This window comes from Callionymus lyra, chromosome 8 (assembly GCF_982586985.1).
Source record: "Callionymus lyra chromosome 8, fCalLyr1.hap1.1, whole genome shotgun sequence".
NCBI lineage: Eukaryota > Metazoa > Chordata > Actinopteri > Syngnathiformes > Callionymidae > Callionymus > Callionymus lyra.
Window position 1 is genome coordinate 1,025,202 of NC_141825.1, and position 21,387 is coordinate 1,046,588.

At 37.6% G+C, this 21,387-nt stretch overlaps 1 protein-coding gene across 4 annotated transcripts in view; it reads left to right on the forward strand.

The window, feature by feature from the left end:
- The window catches only part of cadps2 (Ca++-dependent secretion activator 2), a 112,982-nt gene that overhangs the window by 37,356 nt on the left and 54,239 nt on the right, over positions 1-21,387 (forward strand). For all 4 annotated transcript variants that reach the window (XM_087796604.1, XM_087796605.1, XM_087796606.1 and 1 more), the window contains exons 3-10: positions 8,687-9,019; positions 15,489-15,569; positions 15,897-16,130; positions 16,383-16,504; positions 18,171-18,282; positions 18,792-18,931; positions 20,752-20,818; positions 20,939-21,047. In XM_087796604.1, the coding sequence (XP_087652730.1) occupies positions 8,687-9,019; positions 15,489-15,569; positions 15,897-16,130; positions 16,383-16,504; positions 18,171-18,282; positions 18,792-18,931; positions 20,752-20,818; positions 20,939-21,047 (1,198 nt within the window). The remainder of the gene's footprint in view (positions 1-8,686; positions 9,020-15,488; positions 15,570-15,896; positions 16,131-16,382; positions 16,505-18,170; positions 18,283-18,791; positions 18,932-20,751; positions 20,819-20,938; positions 21,048-21,387) is intronic.

The window sequence follows — 21,387 nt, forward strand, 5'->3', positions numbered from 1 at the left end:
AACAGGAACCCTCGAAGCTCTGTGGAGGAAATAACCTTTATACATCACCTAATGAGTAATTTAATCATCAGTGATGTGCTATATTTATCGTATTCTATTTCAAGGCTCAAACAATCTGAATATACTTTTTGTAGTGTGAATCCCACCATTATCCGACCTTAAATCTCAGTCCGAGCTTATCTTCCCAGGCCACTCTTGATTTGGTTTCTACTTTAAAATCTAGACATTGTATTGTATTGTACAGGATTGATGTTTTGATGTTTAAAAAAAAAAACCCAGCTCATAATCTTGTGGCAGTGAAGGAAATAAGGGGAACAGGGCCTTTGCACAGTGTCTTAACTGAAAGTAAGAAAGAGGTGAGAGGAAGAAAGCTGTATCTTACCAGTCGAATCTGCAAAGGTGCGGAATAAGCCATCTTTAAATAGATCTTTGAAATTCATAAATTGAAGTTGGTCAATGTAGGTTGAAAAACGTAATTGCTAAGAAGAGGTGCTAATGGAGATGTCCTGGTAAAATGTAAATGTTTCCTAAATTGGAGTAAAATAAGATGTGTTGGAATTGAACTAGTAAGCAGAGGAAAAGCACGGTTTACTAATGCAGGGATTTATTTCCGTTCCAGAAAAAAGAAGAGATAATTTGCTCAATGTCTTTAAAAAAAGGTTTAGGGAGGTACAATTCATTCCTAAAACCCAAAGGACCTTTAAAAGAAAGTTCTGATTTTTGGATTTTCAAGGCTAACTGATTAACTGGATAGCACTCATTTTTGTTTGCATTTATTTTGTACCCAGAGAATGATCCAAATCTTTACAAAATATGTATTATATCCCAAGTAGATTTTTTCACGATCTGAGACAGAATTAAATCATCTGCATAAGAGAAGGTTTAAACTTTCTGTCAAACCTAGAAATACCAGAGTAGGAAGGAGATGGTCTGAGACAAATTGATAGTGGTTCAATGGCTAATGCAGACAGTAAAGCTGAAAGCAGACAGCCCTGCCTGGTGCCCCTTGATAATGTAAAATACTTAGATCGGATACCATCGGTGAAGATACTTGCTTGAGGAGAAGTACGTATATAGTAGACGAATAAAATAAATAAAATACTTGCCAATTCCGAGTTTACCGGGAAAAGATAATCCCACTCAACCCTATCAAAAGCCTTTCTGGCATCCACTAGCAGAGCTATCCAGAGTTCTTTCCACACATCACAACAGCAGAAGAAAAATGCTGTATTATTGTGTCACATAAATGCATACTTATAGTTGTCAACTATCTCCACCTTATCACCTGTGATGGACACTCGACATGGCTTTGTCCTCGACCTCCCAAAGTCCAAGGCCAGCTCCTTGGTCTTTGAGGTGTTCAGCTGCAAGTGGTTCCTCTCCCAGTCCACACAGTCACGTATTAGACTCCTATACTCGTCTTTGCTGTTGTCCCTGATGCATCCAACAATGGCAGTGTCGTCAGCATACTTCTGGACCAGACTCAGCTCGGAGTTGTAGCAGAAGTCTGAAGTGTAGATGGTGAAGAGGAGAGGTACTGTCCCCTGAGGTGTTCCTGTACTGCACACCACAGTGTCATACGTGATGTCCTTCAGCCTGACAAACTGTGGTCGATCAGTAAGATGGTCCAAAATCCAGGAGACCAGACCAGTGTACACATGCATCTGTGTCAATTTGTCCTGGAGCAGAGTGGGCTGTATGGTGTTAAAGGCACTAGAAAAGTCCAGGTACCACTTCCTTTATCCAGGTGGGAGTAGGTCCTATGCAGGAGGTGAAGGATGGCATCTTCTACACCAACAGCTGGCCAGTAGGCAAATTGCAGTGGGTTTTGCGCGTGCTGGACTTGTGGCCGGAGGTGTTTGAGGACCAGACACTCCAGGCATAAGCTGCGAAGTCAGTGCCAGCAGTCTGTAATCGTTCAGCACGCTCGGCCGGATCTTTTTCAGGACTGGAACGATACAGGAAGTCTTCCACACGCTTTGTACTTTCCCCAGCCTAAACTGAGGTTGAAGACATGCTGTAGCGGCTCAGCTAGTTCAGCAGCGCAGGTCTTTAGCAGTCGAGCAGACACCTTGTCAGGACCAGCAGCCTTCCATGGACGAATCCTCCAAAGTACATTGTGTACCTGGAGTGAGGTGAAGCTGGGAAGCGGTTGTGTGGAGCTTTGTTCCCCACTCAGCTTCTCCTTCGACCTCCTCCTGTAGTTGTCCTTTGCCTTCCTCAAGCATCGCTTCACCTCCTGCTGTGCTGACCTCATGGAGTCTCTATCCCTGCTCCTGAAAGCCTCCTTCTTCCTGTTAAGGACTTCCTTGACCTCCTTTGTTACCCACGGTTTATTATTAGTAAGTAAGTTATTCAAATTAATAGAGCGCTTTTCTAAACAAAGCGCTTAAAAATATATATATACTAAAAAGATCAAGATAACACAGAGAATGACACATGACAAAATCATGCACGGAAAAGCCTGCACGAATAAGAAAGTCTTAAGGAGTCAGTAGACTCCATCAAGCGCAAAGAGAGAGGAAGATCGTTCCAAAGCTTAGCAGCAACAGCCTGGAAAGATTTCTCTCCTCTGGTCCTGAACCGTGTGCGAGGAACCATCAGTAGATTCTGATCCACAGACCTCAGAGCCCGAACTGGGGTGTAAGGCTGGATCAGATCAGTGATGTAAGGAGGAGCCTGACCATGAATAGCTCTGAATGTAAGAACCAGAATTTTAAAGTTTATCCTGAAAGAAACTGGAAGCCAGTGAAGAGTTTTAAGTATTGGAGAAATCCAGACGAGAAGACACAAATGGATTACAAGCTCCAGATTGTGTTGTGACATCATTTTCCTAAGTTTGGAAGGTAACATCAGGAAATCTCTGAATGATTTTACCCAGGGGAATCAAGTACAGCAAAAACAATAAAGGACCCAGAACAGAACCTTGAAGGACTCCACACAACAGATCCGTCGATTCAGACATCATATATCATTATTAGGGTAACAGCGGACAGTCTTAGCAAGGGCAACATAGTCTAAGCAGACATTTAAATCTATTAGATAGTGTGTATGACCCTCGATGTCCTCACCATGAGACTTCAGAAGCATATCCCAGTCTGTGGTGTCAAAGCAGTCTCTGATGGCGTCCTCCACAGCTGTCCACTTTCTGATTGTCCTAGTGGTCACAGTCTGTCTTTGCACCAAAGGAGTGTACTGTAACTGAAGGTGGATCAGGTTATGATCAGACCTTCCAAGTGGAGGAAGAGGTTTTAGTTTAATTAATTCAGCAGCTAAAAAGTCAATTTTGGTCTGAAGCTGTGTGATGTCATCCAATAAGGCAGTGAGAAACCTCTATCTCACAGTCCTCACATCCAACTGGATGCTGGAAACGGCTGACTGAAGTTCCGTCTTGACCGATTGTAGTTTGGACTTAATGGAAATGAGGTCGCAGTTTCATTCAGCGCAGTCTGAAGTTAAGTTTTAAATTTTCGGTTGGAAGAGCAGAAAGCAGCTCCTTCTTAAATCTGAATTCCTCCCAGTTTCCCGTCCAGGCTCCGCTCTCTCAGCCCCAGAAGAAGTGTCATGGCGCCGCAAGTTCCGGCCCGTTGCTTGTCCCGGGTGTTGTCCAAAAGTATAACGGTTTGCTTCTGTTTAGGAGATTTTTTTTTTTTTTTGTTGCGACCTACTCCATGATAGGTCAGCTTGTTATTTTCTGTCCTTTTCATAAAGAGGAAGATCTTCTCTGCCGACCTTTTTTCTCTTTCACCCCAATGTCCTTTTATGTTTTCAGCCTGAAACATATTTGTAGGGATAAGCTGGTCTCTCTCCATCTGCCTACCTTTCGTACTTGGCTGGTTTTCTGTTCTCATGGGACTCAGTTACTTATTCTTAAAGCTATTGATGCCTTTGTGTTTGTTCATCATTTATCTGATCATTTAAATGTAAACTTACTCCATTATGTTGGGCTGTCTTGTAACCATGACGTTTCTTTTGAATTTCTCGATAGCTAAGTAACTATTGTCACAGTCTTGAGAAGTGATCGGATACCAATGCAACACCAATATCATTCCACTATCTCTGTTGTCCCTGTTATCAGTTTATAATAATGGCAACCATTATCATAACTTTCTGAATACCTGCATCTCAAAATAGCACGTCAAGGATTTGCTTTCCTGTCTAAATGGATAAAACAGCTTATCAAGCAACTCCCCTGTCGGAAATCTCTGCAAACGAGAGGTTATGAAAGCGGAGCCCGTTATAAAAATTGGGCTTCAGCCAGCCAGCTGTAAACACATGCCATTTTTACAACGAGTCCCTTGGAGATGGAGACTTCAAGGACTGGTAACGCAATTATAACAAACCTTGATGTTATAACCATGACAGTAAAGTGAGTGTGTTTATGTAAACTAGATTTCATTTCTAGAAAAGCGTATAACTTACATAAGTTACCATGAAAATTAACTTTAATGTGGTTGTACAATTTAAACTTGCATAATATGTATTTCCAGGCAAAATAATGTATAGTGTAGTATATGTCACTTTATATTCATTTTTTATGACTTTTTAACATTTTTCATCTGATTTTCATCTTGCTCAGATTACTAACTCATGATGATGTATGATTGCAAATTTGTATGTTTACCTCAGTGTCGGTCATCAAATGTTAAGTTAGGAAGGCGACATCTTTGTCTATTTTACATTAGTCGATACAAAACATTTATTCATGACAAACCACTCCATCACTAGGTGGACAAACATTTTGGAAAATATGTATAATATGTAAACTTTAAAAAACTTTTATTAAAAATATTTGATAAAATCAAATTTTAAATATCTTCCAGAGTAATCAAATTTTTATTGTTTTTCCTGAAATCATTCAGCCATAGTCAGTAAGTAGGGAATAGGGCGTTGTTTCTGCATACAGTAATTAACATGTATTCAGAACAGGTTATAATTAATGCGTTTCTTTTTTGACAATTTCAAGATGGTCTATTGTTTTTAATTATTAATAGCATTGACTCGGCTTTTGACTTTTCACGCATTGAATGTCATTGCTGTCATTCTGCCTTCTATTGTGTGACACAAAGCAGTGCTGCTGCACTGCTTCTTAAAAAGACAGAATCAAATGTATCCACTATGCTGTAAGGCTCAGAATCTTCCAAACTTTTAGAGCTTAATTTGTACTTGACTTGTACAAAGCAAACAGCACTTCAATGTGACACCACTGTTGCTATAGATTAGTTGTCTTTGCAAAATGAAGAACATAGTAAAGTTACAGTCATGAAGATTTTTTTCCAATACTGATATTTAAATAACATAATGTTATCATGAAATGGATTGAACTCAAATGATAATTTCCACAATGTATTAATGCCACTTCTAACCGAGAATTTTTTTTTCCCCACAATTTCACCGATATTCATAATGTTAATTTAAATGTTCTGTCAACTGAATCATGAAATGGAGCAATTAAGTCTGAGGAGCAGTCAGGCTGAGCCAGGTTGTCGTTTCCATGGTATCACTTGTCTTCAGTCACAGAGTTAAACCTCAACAAGGAGCTAATGGCCCTGCTGCAGTTGTTTTATGGCATTCTTTAAGGAACCTTTTCTGTTGTTCCCTCCTTATCGGCTAGTGATCAGGTGTTCAAGTTAAAATGTAGGAATAAACTGATCCACACCTGTTGGTGAGTCAGCTCTGATGAAGGGAGAGGATATTGACCCAATTATGCTGTGAGGGTCTACTGGGAATGTCTGGCAGAGTCTCCTGGCTGAAGGAGCTTTAAAATCTGGGTTTCATTTTGGTGCAGCCATGAAGAATGACTACTTTCTATTGGTTGATGAGGCCTCATGATACAACATAAGCTGCTTGATGCTGTATCAAGATGCAGTGTCTTAGTTTTGAAAGGCCACGAGATGGCGCTCTCAGATTGAAAATGATGCCTGCTTTCATTGAGTTTGTAGATCAGAGCCAAATATTATATTATTGTGCCGTCTCGTGGTGTTTCACAATTGGGACACTGCATGAAGCCTCATGATAGAGCGTCAGCTCTGAAAAGCCTTCATCAATCCATCTCCAATGACTACCATGCACTGTGCTAAGCCTGTCTCGAGATGCCTTTGTTCGTTTTAAGTAATATGCAGGGTCAGGCCACTGTGGGACGTTGATGACTAACACGCCTTTTGCAACATTGCATGGTCAATGGGGGCAGTACCTTTGGAGTAGCAAATAAAGTGATTGTTTTTCTTTTTAAGAAGGTGGATAGAACGACATGTTTCAAGTATAAGGGGATCTTATGCCAACTCCATTCAGGGTCCCTGGGAATGGGGGTCCACCATTGTAGTTGAGCCACTGATCAGGAGAAGCAATGTGGTTTTTGCACTGGTCGTTGAACTCCAGTTTAGCTCTATTCCCTCGGTATGATCTAAGAGGGTGTTTGGTAGTTTAACCAAACTGTCTTAATGTTTTTATGGAAATGTAGACAGCATTTGACTGTGATCCTTTGGGGGGTTTTGGATGGATTATCAAATATAAGTGCTGTCTGTTCTGTGTACTTCCCTTACCTATTTAAGGTTGTCTTAACTCTTGTTGCCCTTAGTCACCGATTCTGTCCTTACCTTTATTCGACTGAATTTCAAGACAAACTTTGTGACTCAGTTTGAAGCTGCAGGAATTCATATATGCACCTCCAAATCTAAGTCTATGGTTCTCAGTCCTCTCTGCTCTCTAGGTTGGGTAATGAGATACCGAAAGTGGAGGACTTTTAGTATCTCTGTGCGTTGTTCACTTCAAGGACTGCTGAAGCTGCATCCCTTGAGGCCATTTTGAAGGAAGAGTATATGGAGAATGTTGTCGGGATGCTGGAGAACTGAGACAAGATGAGTTGTGTCATGGTGAATCTAGTCAGTGACTGCACCCCATAAGTAGGATGCCTCCAAGAGATAAAAAAAAACCCCAAAACAATTCTGTAGTGAGGTGTGGTGCCATTTGGATTTTATGAAATCTGGTTCAGATTCTGATTGTTGATTCTATTAAGTGATTCTCAACTTTTTTAATGAAAATATGTGTGCACAATCTTCCCGATCTCTGGGGATGGTTGAACAGTGAGCTTTAGGAAACTATAAGCAAAAAGGAAAAATACCTCAAAAATGGAGGAGAACTATATCGGATAATTTCCTCCTCTTCACCATCTACACTTAAGGCTTCTGCTACAACTCCGAGTCTGGTCCAGAAGTATGCTGACGACACTGCCATTGTTGGATGCATCAGGGACAACAGTGAGTACGAGTATAGGAGTCTGATACGTGACTTTGTGGACTGGAGTGAGAGGAACCACTTGCAGCTGAACACCTCAAAGACCAAGGAGCTGGTCTTGGACTTTGGGAGGTCCAGGACTAAGCCACGTCCAGTGTCCATCAGAGGTGACGAGGTGGAGATAGTTCACAACTATAAGTTCCTCGGTGTGTGGATGGACAGTAAACTGGACTGGTCCTGCAACACAGACCATGTTTATCAGAAAGTTCTGAGTAGACTGTACTTTCTGAGGAGGATCCAATCATTTAACATCTGCAGGAAACTCCTCTGCATGTTCTACCAGTCTGTGCTGGCCAGTGTCCTGTTTTATGCTGTGGTGTGTTGGGGTGGGAATATGTCCAAAAGGAATGTCAACAGGTTGGACAGGTTGATCAGAAGGGCTGGCTCTGTGGTTGGCATGAAGCTGGACTCACTGGTGACAGTTGCTCAGAGGAATCACTGAACGAACTACTGTCCATCATGGATGATGATCGTCATCATCTGAACACTGTCATCAGTGAGCAGAGAAGCAGATGGAGCACGAATGCTCTTTCCCAGATGCAAAAGAAATGGACTCAAGGACTCATTCATTCCTCGTGCTATTAGATTGTACAATTCTGGGGTTAGGAGTGGAGCGAAAGTACCTTGACATTCTATTCTATGTTAATGGTTGTATCCTTTTTTCTTTATTTTTCCTCGATCTATGTTCTTTATCTTTATCAATTTCTTTTTATTGCACTTTGTTCTTGTTCTTGTTTTATGAATATATTGTCTGTGTTGCTGTGTGTTACTGTATAGATAGATGGATAGATAAAAAAAACTTTATTGATCCCTCTGTAGGTCTCCTTATTGAACTTGTTTATGTATATATACTGTATATACACAGTATATTAAAACCATCCAGAAATGGCCAGTATTTTACCTCTCACTCGTTCTCAGTCATCGTCTCATTTTTTTTCAAATAGTTCCAGGTCTACATTTTGTGCTCCACCCTATTGAGCCTGACTTCATATTACTTTTTCTGTTGAGTTTCTAGTGTTTCTATGGCTGAAGAAAGTTTTTGTATTGTTCAGTTTCATTAATATTTTTTCTATATTTTCACAGAAATGTTTAAATCATGTTTAACTTAAAGAAGTTTAATTTATTTAATTATTGTATCATTGAATAATTACTAAATAAATGCACTATGGACATTTTCCTAGTATTGTGTAGCATTAACCACAACAATTTCCACCCGATCAATATACAGGGTTAGCCAAAAGATCTTAAGAAGTAATGCATTTTAAAACAACTTTCTGTTACAATAACATGTATTTTTATCGATATTGCATTTTTACTTAGCTTAATCTTGCATAGAAACACAATGAGATCAACAGCTGACTTGATTTCATAAAATAATCTTTGTTATTGTCAGGGTTTCCTCAAAAGTGAACGAGTATCCAGGATGGTCCAGAGTGGTGGCTGCTCGGCCAGTGACTTTCGTGAGGTCTTCAAGAAGAACATTGAAAGAAGAGTCCGCAGCCTCCCAGAAATTGACGGTTTGAGCAAAGAGACTGTTCTAAGCTCATGGATTGCAAAATACGACGCCATCTACAGGGGGGATGAAGACATGCGTAGGCAGCCTCAGCGGGCCCACCTGAGTGCTGTGTCTGAGCTCATCCTCAGTAAGGAGCAGTTGTATGAGATGTTCCAGCAGATCCTAGGAATCCGAAAGTTTGAACACCAGCTGCTCTACAATGCCTGCCAGGTGAGTCAACAAATTATACTTTGACTGCTTGTTATTTTCAAATGTTCGAGCATTTATTGACTATATAGTCCTAATGTTAATCTTTTTTAATAAGGTTCTTTAAATAACAAAAAACAAAATAGATTTACTAGTTAAATGATTTGTGACGCTGTTCGCGGTTAACAAAGCTCGTCAGTTCCAGCTGTCATCTTCATTAAAATGGAATTATTCATATTATATTTACTGTGCATTTGTTAACAATGATCATCTGTCTCTGTTACTTAAATCCTCTTTATACTGGTAAAGGTATTGCTCGAATATGTTGTTATGTTGATTAAGCTTATTATTATAACAATAATAAGTATTAATATATTGTTATCTATGGAACAATCTTCTTTGAATAAAAGGCATTTTAGAACATATTGTATTTCCCTTTCTTTTCCTCTCCAGACATTCTTATTGCAGGTTTGTTTCCGCACTCCACGCTTTCACATACAAATAAACAATTGTGTGTAGTTGTGTAAAGCGATTATCTAGTGCTCAAACGCTGACATGGATGCTCATCATGACTGATTACTGATGTGATTCCCTTGATTTGCTTGTTATATCATTTCCAAGTGTCTGTTGGACTTGATGTACAGTAGTTCAAAGACCTGGCTATGTTGAGGGGAGAGCTAGAAATGGGCCAAGCCTTCATGATACTGGCTCTGTACATTTGCACATGCAATCACCACAGCAACCAAAGGACCGATCAGCTGTGCTTTGCCACAGTGGTTAAACCAAAGGTATTTTTTATGCATTCAAGCAAACAAAATATCTACTTTATTGATCACACTTGTATAACTGAAAGCGATTTCCAACACTTTTTTTTCTAATTGCAAAATAGTTTTTTTTATTTTAATTTTGTATTTACTTCTGGCAAGGTGGTTATGAAGTTGTCTGTAACAAAAATAACTCAAACGTTGATGAAGATAATTCAAGTAACTTTTCATAATATTGTGTTGATGGGGAAGGCAAAAATTGATTCCATTACGAGTTTCAAAAGTTTGATTATCCTTTTATGGCTTGTAAGACAATGCATCTCAGGCTACTTTCTTATTTTCTTACTGTATATTATGATAATAATGTCCAATATTGTAGTTGGCAGTTCTTTTTGCAAAATGGTACATTTCCACAACAAGATCTGGTTTATATAATCCATGCGTTTGTGTCTTCTCGTTTAGACTATTGTAGCAGTTTATTTTCGTGTTTAAACAAAGAAAGAGCTGTCTGGCCTCCAGTTATTTCAAAACTCTGCAGCGAGAATTTTGGGTCGGTCTTTAAGGAGAATTCAGAGCTATTCATGGTCAGGCTCCTCCTTACATCACTGATCTGATCCAGCCTTACACCCCAGCTCGGGCTCTGAGGTCTGTGGATCAGAATCTACTGATTGTTCCGCTCACATGGTTCAGGACCAGAGGAGAGAAATCCTTCCAGGCTGTTGCTCCTAAGCTTTTGAATGATCTTCATCTGTGTTTGATGGATCTACTGACTCCTTCAAGAACCATCTTAATACCTTATTTGTGCAGGCTGTTCCTTGATTCTCTGGGACTCCTTCGTTTGTCTTATATGTCTTGGCCTTTTAAAGCATGTATTTTAGCTGTAAATTGTTTTTGATTGTTCAAGCGCTTTGTGAACCTGGTCTAGAAAGGCTCTTTACAAATAACTATTACTTATTTACTTGCATTTCTCTATTTTGTAATAATCCTTAAAACGGATTGATCCATCTTAGAGATTTTTAAGATTCAAGTAGCACACATTTTGGTTAAATTAAGGGAAGTTTTAAAGGTCTATTCAAGATAACATTTAACACAATAGCAATGTATCAATATGAATTATTAAATATTCTAGTTTAAAATGATATGATGTGATATTGTAACACATTTACATCTTGTTTCCATTTGATAGCATTGATAAGCTTTTTTGGACAAATGTGAAGAAGCAAAATGTAACCTGATGGTGGTTATTAAAGTCTGTTACTAAACTAGAGTATATTTTGGAATAAGAATGTCCTAATTAGGCCAATAATCCAATCTCCTACTGGAGATAGCTTTGTGTTCCTTGTGTGGGCAGTAATTGTAATTAGCATGAGTGTAATCATTAATACTTATTTCTACATTTAAATTATTTATTTTATATATATGTGATACACACATGATGAGAGTAAAGGTATAAACTTGTATGAAGGAACAGGTGTGTACCCTTCGGTTGTGATAATTTGAAGAGGTTATAAATAAAAGATGGGAGGCCCATCCTCTGGTGAGCTATGGTAGAGGAACAAGGGGAATGCAGGTGGTCTGCAATGATCATTTATTCTCCACTTGTATACCACTTTATGAAAGTATTTATAGTTAAATATTCTTCCTGTTTTTGTTGCAGCATCTCGTTTAAAAATATTGTTTTAAACACCTTGGGGAAAAATGGTGATTACATTTAATTTTTACTTTGCATTGTCCTCATCTGCACTGTCCATATTTCCAAGGAAGAAATTCTCAGCTGGAGGCAAATAATAACAATTGAATTATACAACATCTGATATATTGACTTCCAGTATTCATCTAGAGCCGTAAATGTACTACAATGAATGTTTACTTCTGACTGATAAGATACTGATTCACTTTATGTAGAACAAAATATTGCTAAACTTACAATGATGAAAAGGATTTTGAAAATCCCCTTTTCAGGGATAATGTAAACACTCTCCATGTCTTATCTTTTCGGGCCCATTAACCTAAAACCTTTATTTAACCGTTTGTTAGAAATTGACAGTGATGAACTTACTGGTACTCAATGAAATATTTTACAAATGTATGATAGTTTTGCAACATCAATAACCCATACTTGGTAATACTGACAGTTGTCACGCAGAATAATGATCTAGGTACACATCTGGAACCCATTTAAATCTACAATATTCAATTATTGATTAGTCGCACTGTCTGTCACTGTAGGGGATAACTTGAAAAGGAGAAGCCTTCACACTGTAACCTCTGCTTATTAGGATTGATTATTTTTCAAAATGCCTCCTAGAGATATTATGGTTGGTGCTTGTGCAAAACTCTTACGATAATTGATGTCAATAATAATTGTTGGTGGGAAAAGGAAAATGGAAAGATAATAAAATGCATGAATTTACATAAATTAGATAATCTAGTCATAATCTACTATACATTAATAATTAATTTCTTCTTCATTGCACTTTGTGATTACTTTTTGTATGGAAATGAAATGGACATGCTACAAGATAGAGGACATCAATATTTCACAAGACCAGGGCCTTGCTGTAGTATTTTATCATTTGAGTCCTTAAGCACAGTTTTCTTGGCATGCTTAAGCTTGTCATACTAACTAACATATGACACATGACAGTCTCTTATACTTTTGCCAAAAATATTTTAGTCAATAATTACATTTTTTTGAGTAACATGCCCACCTCAAACCAAACTGCCAGATTTTACAAGTATAATGTGATTTAATGTAGAGCAAAGTGCAACCTAGTAATCACGTCACATAATCGTGATATAATACAGGGGTTTAAACATAAATATTTTAACACAGGTTCATTGACAAAAGTTCTTTAAATGTTGTTTTCATCCAGCACCATGTCGGCCATGAAATTTGGCACATCCCTGGATAGCATCCCTTTAATTGTCTTCCGAGCATGTATCAAATTCATTTTATTCATTTAACCTGGTCCATTCCCATGGTGTCAAACAAAATAAAACTTCAAATTGAATCTAAATAAATAAAGACTATTCTATACATGTGTTTGATTCAATCTGTGACTGCATTCTGTCTTTCATGACTCACTGTTACAAGATGATATTCACAAGTTGTATAGTGTATAAGCAGCACTACATGAGATTGAAAATACTGATTTCTCCCTCCCGTTGTCAGAAGTTGTAGTGCAATGTTGTAAAATCTGTGTTCTGCTATTATAAAAAACTACAGTGTGTGAATTTGTTAACAAAATAAGATAAAATCGTATATTGTTTCGGTTTCTGCTATTATCTTTCTGCTAACTTAACAACAAACATTGACAGGCAAGGATTTTCAGTGAACTATGGTGAAACCGTTAAAGCCAACTGCCATGTCAACATTGCGGTTTTTGAACGATGGTTCAATGAGAAAGTATGACGGGACGTGGGCTCAAAGCTGGAAGAACACAAGTAGGCATGCGTTTGATGTCTGTTAAATGAGAGACATTTGAGACTTGTATAGTAATAGTGCTAGTCTGTTTGTGAATTTAATATCTAGCATTTGCAAATGCATCTCAGGCCCCATTCATCTCTGAAAATGTCTCTTTAATTAATATGCAACAAACCAGCTCCTGGAAAAGAATATGATGTTGCTTTGGATGAGAAATCAGTTATTTGAGGCATTTCTGCTGCATTTTTTCTTTTGATTGTATTCCACCTCATGCTTTGTTCCTGGAACTTTTTCTTTTTTTTCAAATTTACAGATTACAATTCTTGTCTTGTTATTGCAGCTGTTTGATTAGTATTTACAATTCATTGGTTAGTCTACCATTGTTGGGTTAAATCTTTCTGTTGATGTATGTAATGTGCGAAGAAAAGTGGAGCAACAAGGGTTATCAACCATGAAACGGAGCCCTCCTTAGTATAGTAATCAGAATAGTTTCTTTCAACAGAGACTTTGTCATTATGTTACTGAACACGACATTCCTCTATAGTGTTGTTGATCTGTGTGATTCATCTCATAGCATGCATATTGCGGGATTTGTTTAAGCTCTTGTTGTCATAGAAATGCCGCAAGTGTAGGGATATAGAAATGCACAAAAGTCCACCAAAAAATAGTCATGGTAACTAAATCAAGATGTTCTTATCTCCTCCTAGTTACACTTGGGGCATAGGGCCAACCCCACAACCTTCTTCCTTTGCATCTTTTATTTTGGCTGCGCGGCACATCTCGACACATTAGCGATTCAACTACCTGAATTATTATTCAAGGATTAAGTACGAAAATAATGAAAAGTTATTACATTTAAAAAATGTCTCAAAGGCGAAACAAATCTCAACTTTGATGTACCATATATGTTACCAATGTATTGGTTTAATTATTTCATCATTAACGAGATATAGATGGTGAATGAAGCCGTTTAGCTGAGGATAGTATTTTTGATGTATACATGGCTCTGCGTGAGGAATTAAAACATCAGATGAATGACAGCATGTGCTCTCTGTACTGTTTTCTGCAAAGATGGTTCTCTGAAAATAGGACTCCTGACTGAACTAATTTTTTGGGCAGCCATTCCGATTCCAGCAGAAAAAAATATATATCTTATCTCTTCATGTCTGCTATCAGCTCTGAAGGTTCCACTTCTGTTGCTTGCTTCAGGGGCGCACAGCCATTTTACACCCTCCCTTCCATGGTCGGGAGTTAACATGAGTAAACCCTGGCCAGTTGTTCTCCTTGGTCAGATGAGAGCAGGTTATATGTGGAGGTAAAGACTTAATAAAAGTAGTGAACGTTGGCTGCTACAGTGTTAGGGGTGATGACAAAAATAGCTGGAAATGATACAAGTCGGACATTAAGCCTCATAGTTTGATACTGATTTTTTGTTTGTTTTACTCAAGGGAATTTCTGATATTGCTCTCTGTTGTAATCTAAGTAAATCCGAATGAACCAGCTTGCACAATGTTTGATGTAAAAAGAAAGTGATTTTGATCCGTATTTCTTAAGTGTGATGAATTTCAAGGAGACTTTGATTGAGGTGCCTCTCAGATAATTTATCAGAGCACAGTTAATGTGACGTTGCATAGTAACTGACAGAGCCCAACATTCAAAAGTATGAACAGCACCTCTGGAAAAATCTTTGAACTTCCTCCAGGAGACACAAATGCAAGTACGTAGCAGATTCGTGTTCTGGATATTGAGCCTGATTATAGATTATTTGCGTACAGGTTCTGAATGTGCTAGATAATGTTTCCCAGAGTTGTTTTTTTTCCAGCCTTATTTAACCGACAAATGTGGAGGCTTACATTTTGAATAGGTTCTCCTGGAGCAGCATCTAGTGGTGTGTGCCTGTAACTACGAGTGTTTAACAGCTACAGCATTAATAATAATCTATTTCTTCCTCATTGCACTTTGTGATTACTTTTTGTATGGAAATAAAATGGACATGCTACAAGAGAGAGGACATCAATATTTCACAAGACTAGAGCCTTGCTTTCGTATCTTATCAGTTGAGTCCTTAAGCACAGATCTCTTGGCATGCATGAGCTTGTCCTACTAACATGTGACACATGACAGGCTGTTATACTTTTGACAAAAATACTTTAGTCAATAATTACATTTTGTTGGGTAACATGTCCACCTCAAACACAAATGCTATTTTTTGCAATTATTTTTTGCAATTATTACTTCAAACGTATTTATTTTTTTATTTGTTTTACGGTAAAATAAAATGTATTTCTGCTTTTTCTTTCAGTTAGACAACGTGGATGAGCAGGCAGCACAGATCCGAAGAGAGCTGGATGGAAGACTACAACTGGCTGAAAAGATTGCGAGGGTTAGAAAGAGTAACTGACACGACAAAACATTAATGAGCATAAATGTAATAACTACTTTTCAAATACGAAATATTTAATCACAGAATTATGAGGTCAGATGTTTTATCAGGAACTTGTCTTAAATGGCTCTCAGAGGAAATTATTATTTTTTAAATGAGACAACAAAAACTTTCTAGAGCATATCGCTTTTGATCACACAATGTTAGAATTAAGGTGTTTATGAAACATGTGTGTCTCTTAAAAAATGTTATTAAGCGTGAATCATTTTTCGGGTTAACTGGTTTGATGTATAGTTGATTTCTTGTTCAACTGACTTTATGTAACAGGAGAGAAAATATCCCAAATTCATCTCCAATGAAATGGAAGGACTCTTTGTTGAGGAACTACGATCTTCTGTCAATTTGTTAATGGCCAATCTGGAGAGTCTCCCGGTCACCAAAGGAGGACCAGACTTCAAGCAGAAACTCAAACGCTCGTCTTTGAACAACTCCTTCCTGGACCTGGGGGATGAAAACGACGTGCTTTCAAAGTCTGACGTGGTGCTGTCTTTCACACTGGAGGTTTGACTTAATTTTATCCAATTACGATCCACATTTTTTTCATGTTAAATTTCTTAAATACAAATTCATTAAAAAAATGTTTTAAATACAATATAATCCAGTTGAGTAAATAAAGAATTTAATCAAATTTATGTTGAGAAATGTTTAATCTTATGCTTGTTTTATACATGTCATGTTTTTTTCATATTAAAACAATTTTGGAGAGAGTTGTCCTCTTCTATTTGTTCAACCAACCTTCACCTGTCTTTCCAGATTGTGATAGTGGAAGTTCAAGGACTCAAGTCTGTAGCTCCAAACAGGATCGTCTACTGCACCATGGAGGTTGAAGGTGGAGACAAGCTGCAGACAGACCAGGCCGAAGCCTCCAGACCACAGTGAGCACGTGACAGGACACTTAGTCTTACTCAGCTCCTAGTTTTAAGATGCATGTAAGCATAGTTGGCCCAGAGTAGAAGAGAAGTGAGTTTTTCTTTCTTGTAGGCCTGAACGATTAATTGCATTTGCAATATGTTCAAAAATGCGATTATTATATCGCAGAGGTTTGGATTTTATTTAATGTTCATTTAATTTTCGAGCCGTCAAAATGACTTGCGAGCGGAAAGAGAAGCTTTAACCTGTTGATCAATGAAGTCTAGAGAAGCTAAAGAGCAGCACAAGAAACAAACTACAGTGTTTTCAACAACTTTACATCCTGACATCGGTTCGTACGTTTAAAGCGAGACATGTGTCTGTCTGTGTTTGTGCGCACTGCTCTCGTCTCTGCCTCTACCGTTGTGTTTGTGTGTGCTCATCAAAGTCACCTAATGCAATCATACAATTCGAATTGTGATAATATATTATTGTGTATGACAGGAGTTGCACTTAAATACAAGAGAAACTGTACAAAAATATGCAGTAAGAAAAAGAAGAATTACTGTGTTTTCACTTTTCTTCACACTGCACTAAAGTTTTTATGTTTTGTTATTGACTCATAAATATAAATGTAAAGTCACACTTTTAGCACGTTTTTGCAGTAGTTTTTAGTATGTGTAGTGAATATGTTATGTTTGTTTACAAGTGTAATTAGAGTAACTAAAAAACCTTCTCCCATTATTTTAACGTATGCCTGATTTGTCTTTATCATAAAAATTACTTAATAACTTTATCTTGAGAATCAAAGACAAATACATTTTAATGTAAGGTTAATCATTTATTGTATTGGATTAAAAAAATTGCATAAAGAGTACATTGAAAAAATAAGCACATTCGCAATATTTCTGAAAATAATCGCAATATTATTTTTTTTCAATAATCGTTCAGCTGTACCTTCTTGCAGAAATATTCAAATACTGTAAATACAACAGATATGAAGCTGTTATTTAGCTGTAAATAGAAGTTTCATTATTTATGGTTTACACGTGATATATTTCTGTTCCAGACCACACACTTGCTGAGTGAAAAAGACATAAAGCAAAGTGTTTTTGAACAAACTATAGTTGAAGTGGAGAGATGTGATTGAGTGAATGGAGAATCCAGATAGTTCTTTGAATTACTGTTGAACAATAGATCTGTTACAGCTCTTCGAAGGTTGTTTTGATGTGTTAACTGTCATGTTTCATACCATTTTATTTGTTATGTCAGTCAGCAGCAGGTTTTATTCAAATCCTTACTTTTAACGGTGACCAAGAATCCAATTAGATCGGCAAGCCTCCCAACGTCTTACAACGTCAGCAGAGATCCTGCAGCCTGAGACGTTTCCCGCTCTACACATTTGACTTCAGTGTTATTGTCTTTGATCAGTGTCTACAGCTACCCGTCTAAACCGTCTATATAGGCAAGATTTGGATTCTTCCAAGTCAGTTCATCCTTTTTTACAGAAAAGTATTGATATACAGTCACTCCAATATATTTTTTTTATTCATACTAGTCATACCAAGTAACTTGGACCATGACGTTGATGCAGTAAAAAATGAAAGGCCTAAATAAATGCATACATTTCTTTAGTAGCATATTTATGACTATAATTTAAACACAGGTTTGTGTTTTGTTCTTCTATCATAGCTGGGGTACACAGGGAGACTTTACCACAACGCACTCTCTGCCCTCAGTCAAGGTCAAGCTGTTCACAGAAAGCACTGGGGTTCTGGCACTAGAGGACAAGGAACTCGGCCGGGTGAGTCCAAAATACTTTTTCACAGGCGCGCATTTTCAAACTCATGACCTGAATAACTACAAAGACTTTGATTTATTGAACTTTGACAAGCATTATGTGGATACGTCTCCTTTGGACTGTTACCTTTCCATTTTTTTAATTGATCTTCTTAACCAGCATCTGAAATGACTACAAAAGTGGTTTTCTTTAAGGATGTTAAATCTATTCTATTAAAGTTGTCTTATATAAAACTACTACTCGCTCATTTTCGCTTCTACTTAACCGTTAATTTTGTTATACATTTAGCCATTTAACTGTCGATCCAGTTTACATAGATGAAGCTCTATAGTCAGCCGCCCTTCATCCCTCTTTCAAGTTAGAATCAAGATTATCAACACAAACTGGTTGTTTTGAATCATTCGATGCGCTTCAATCTCAAAGTGATTTTGCTCTTCAATCAATGAGATGGTAAATAAGATGGCAGAGAACCAGCTGATATTCTCACAATTAAACATCTTTCTCTTGACTAGGTGCTGCTGAACCCAACCACCAACAGCTCAAAGCAGACAGAATTCCACCAGATGGTTATTCCCAAAAACAGCCAAGACAGCGAGCTGAAGATCAAACTGGCTGTTCGTATGGACAAACCCCCCAACATGAAGCACAGCGGGTACGTCCTGATAGATCTTTCGATTATTAGGAGCTATGACTTTAAAAGATTTGCTTATTGCTAAGGAAAGGTACAAGTCTCATGTATCCATGACAATATAACTTAGTCTCACAAAGTACAGTTCTCATGTTCTGCCACAAGGAAGCAGCAAAGCCAAATGTTTTTCTCTTACCTTAACACGTTTATGGAAATACGGTTCCCTTTCCATAACACAATAAAAAAAAACCTGGTCTAGGATTAAAATGCTTCAACATTTGAAACAAGGTTGCAGTAAAATTTTCAGACTTTCTTCACTCACCTGAGTGTCTATTATTGGTATGTTCTTAAAAGTGAAGGCTGGAATACACAAAAGTTAAGTCCAAATTTTAATATGAAGGATAATTCTAATTTAGCTGCAGACAGACACAATATTTTTTAAAAAGAGCCCTCACTATCAGCTGTTTTTTCTTATGTATTTAGCCCTGTGGAATGCATTTAATTTGGGACGGGCCGCCCAATAAAAGCCTTTTTATCTAAAGACCAATTGTTTTTGGGTTAAATATAAAAAGAAATGTATTTTTTAAATTATTATTTTGAATTAAAACAAGAAATTCACATGGTCAGCGTTTATATTTATATATATATATATTACAATGACATATCATATTTGTAGTAAATATCTTTTGTTGAACAGACAGGATTGTGATCAAGGACAAATTATTTACTCCTTGTCTAAATGTGCCCATATCAAATCGAACCAGACGCTTGTTATTGTTGAAAAAAAATGCCGTAATCGTTTTTCATTTTCTTTACAAAAGTGAACGGTAGAATCTGACTTGAAAAGGTACGTCTCTTCAGAGTGCAAACGTCCAGCTAGATGATCAGCTGAAGATATTATTTTTCTGCAGTCGGGACTGGTAAATGCCGTTTGTAAACTCAATGCGGCGGAAGTTCACAACTGAGGCGTTATACAGCTTAATGGATGTTGTGGTTGTGCAGCAAGAGAGCATGCAGACATAAGATGTTGAAAACTGTCCGTAGAGCTGTGCCACTTTTAACCCGCCGTTAAGCAAGCTGGCCCAGATTCTTTGGCAGTTATCAATGGGGGCCTTTTATTTAAGAACTGGCATCAGGGCTGGAGAACGAGGTCCCACCATCGATTAATTTTTTTTCTTACTTATGTGTCTGAATGCCACGCTTCAGGAGGCCCACCAGCCTCCACCGAGAGGCCACACTACTCATTCTCTTATCTCCATCAATGAGCTGCCGTCCAAGTCAAGACCTGACAGGGAGCAATTAATGCTTAAGCTGCAGAAATATGTTAAGCAGATAACAAACTTGTTTGATAAGTGTCAATGCTATATATATTTTATAAGTAGCCAAATAGAATACTTTGTGTGAAAATTCAATTTTTTTTAATATAGTCACACAGTTATGCAACATATGCAAAGATAAATAAACACATGCTACTTCATGGATTTTTTTAGTTATTTTCTCACTGGCATAGCCTGTTATATTTACCAGACTCTTTTCTTTGCAGTTTTCCTTAGTCTCATTTCAGCTTCCCGTGGCCTTGATCTCGTTATTTTAGCCAATATGCTGAGTTCATGGCTAAACAGAGCATCCTCATGGAGAGCGACCAAAAAGGATTGTTGTTCCCCTGTATGTGTTATCTCTGATTCACCACCTTGTGTTAATGTGTATGAAGTGTATTTTATGACCACTTTTCTATCATTATTTTACTGTCAAATCTGCTGAATTAATGTGTGTCTTATCGTTTCAGTATCAATGACATCATAAATATAAAAATAGTAGACTACTTTCCCAATGTATGTTTTTAGGCATTTGTATGCGCTGGGACAAAGAGTCTGGAAACGCTGGAAAAGAAGATACTTTGTGCTCGTTCAGGTGAGAAAACAACATCAGATATTTGAGCTACTACTACTTTGGGGTCACAACTCTGCAGTGAAGACTCTGTTGGAACAAAACGGTTGGTTTTCCTTCTTGTGATCATGGGTGTGTCCGCAGGTGAGTCAGTACACCTTTGCAATGTGCAGCTACAGAGAAAAAAAGGCAGAGCCTCAGGAGCTAATGCAGTTGGAGGGCTACACGGTGGATTACTGCGACGTCCAACAGGGTGAGCACGTCTGAGGATCTTTCTGACATGAGGAGTTTTGAGGCTGTAAGAATGTTGCAATCAGTCATTTAATACATGATCTATTATTACTTCATTAAAAGTAACCTCAAATTCAAGTATAATGTATTGACATGCCACTCATTATTAATGGAGTGAATTAGTTACTGAGGTAGAATAATAGCTTAACATAAAAATAACACAAATCATTACAAACAATAATATTAATTTAAAAAATAATAATTCAAGTTACTATAAAGGCATATATTCAGCAACCAGCAATGTAAATAATGAATAAACTTCTAGTTCAACTGATTTCATTGTGCCACAAGAAGTTGTACGA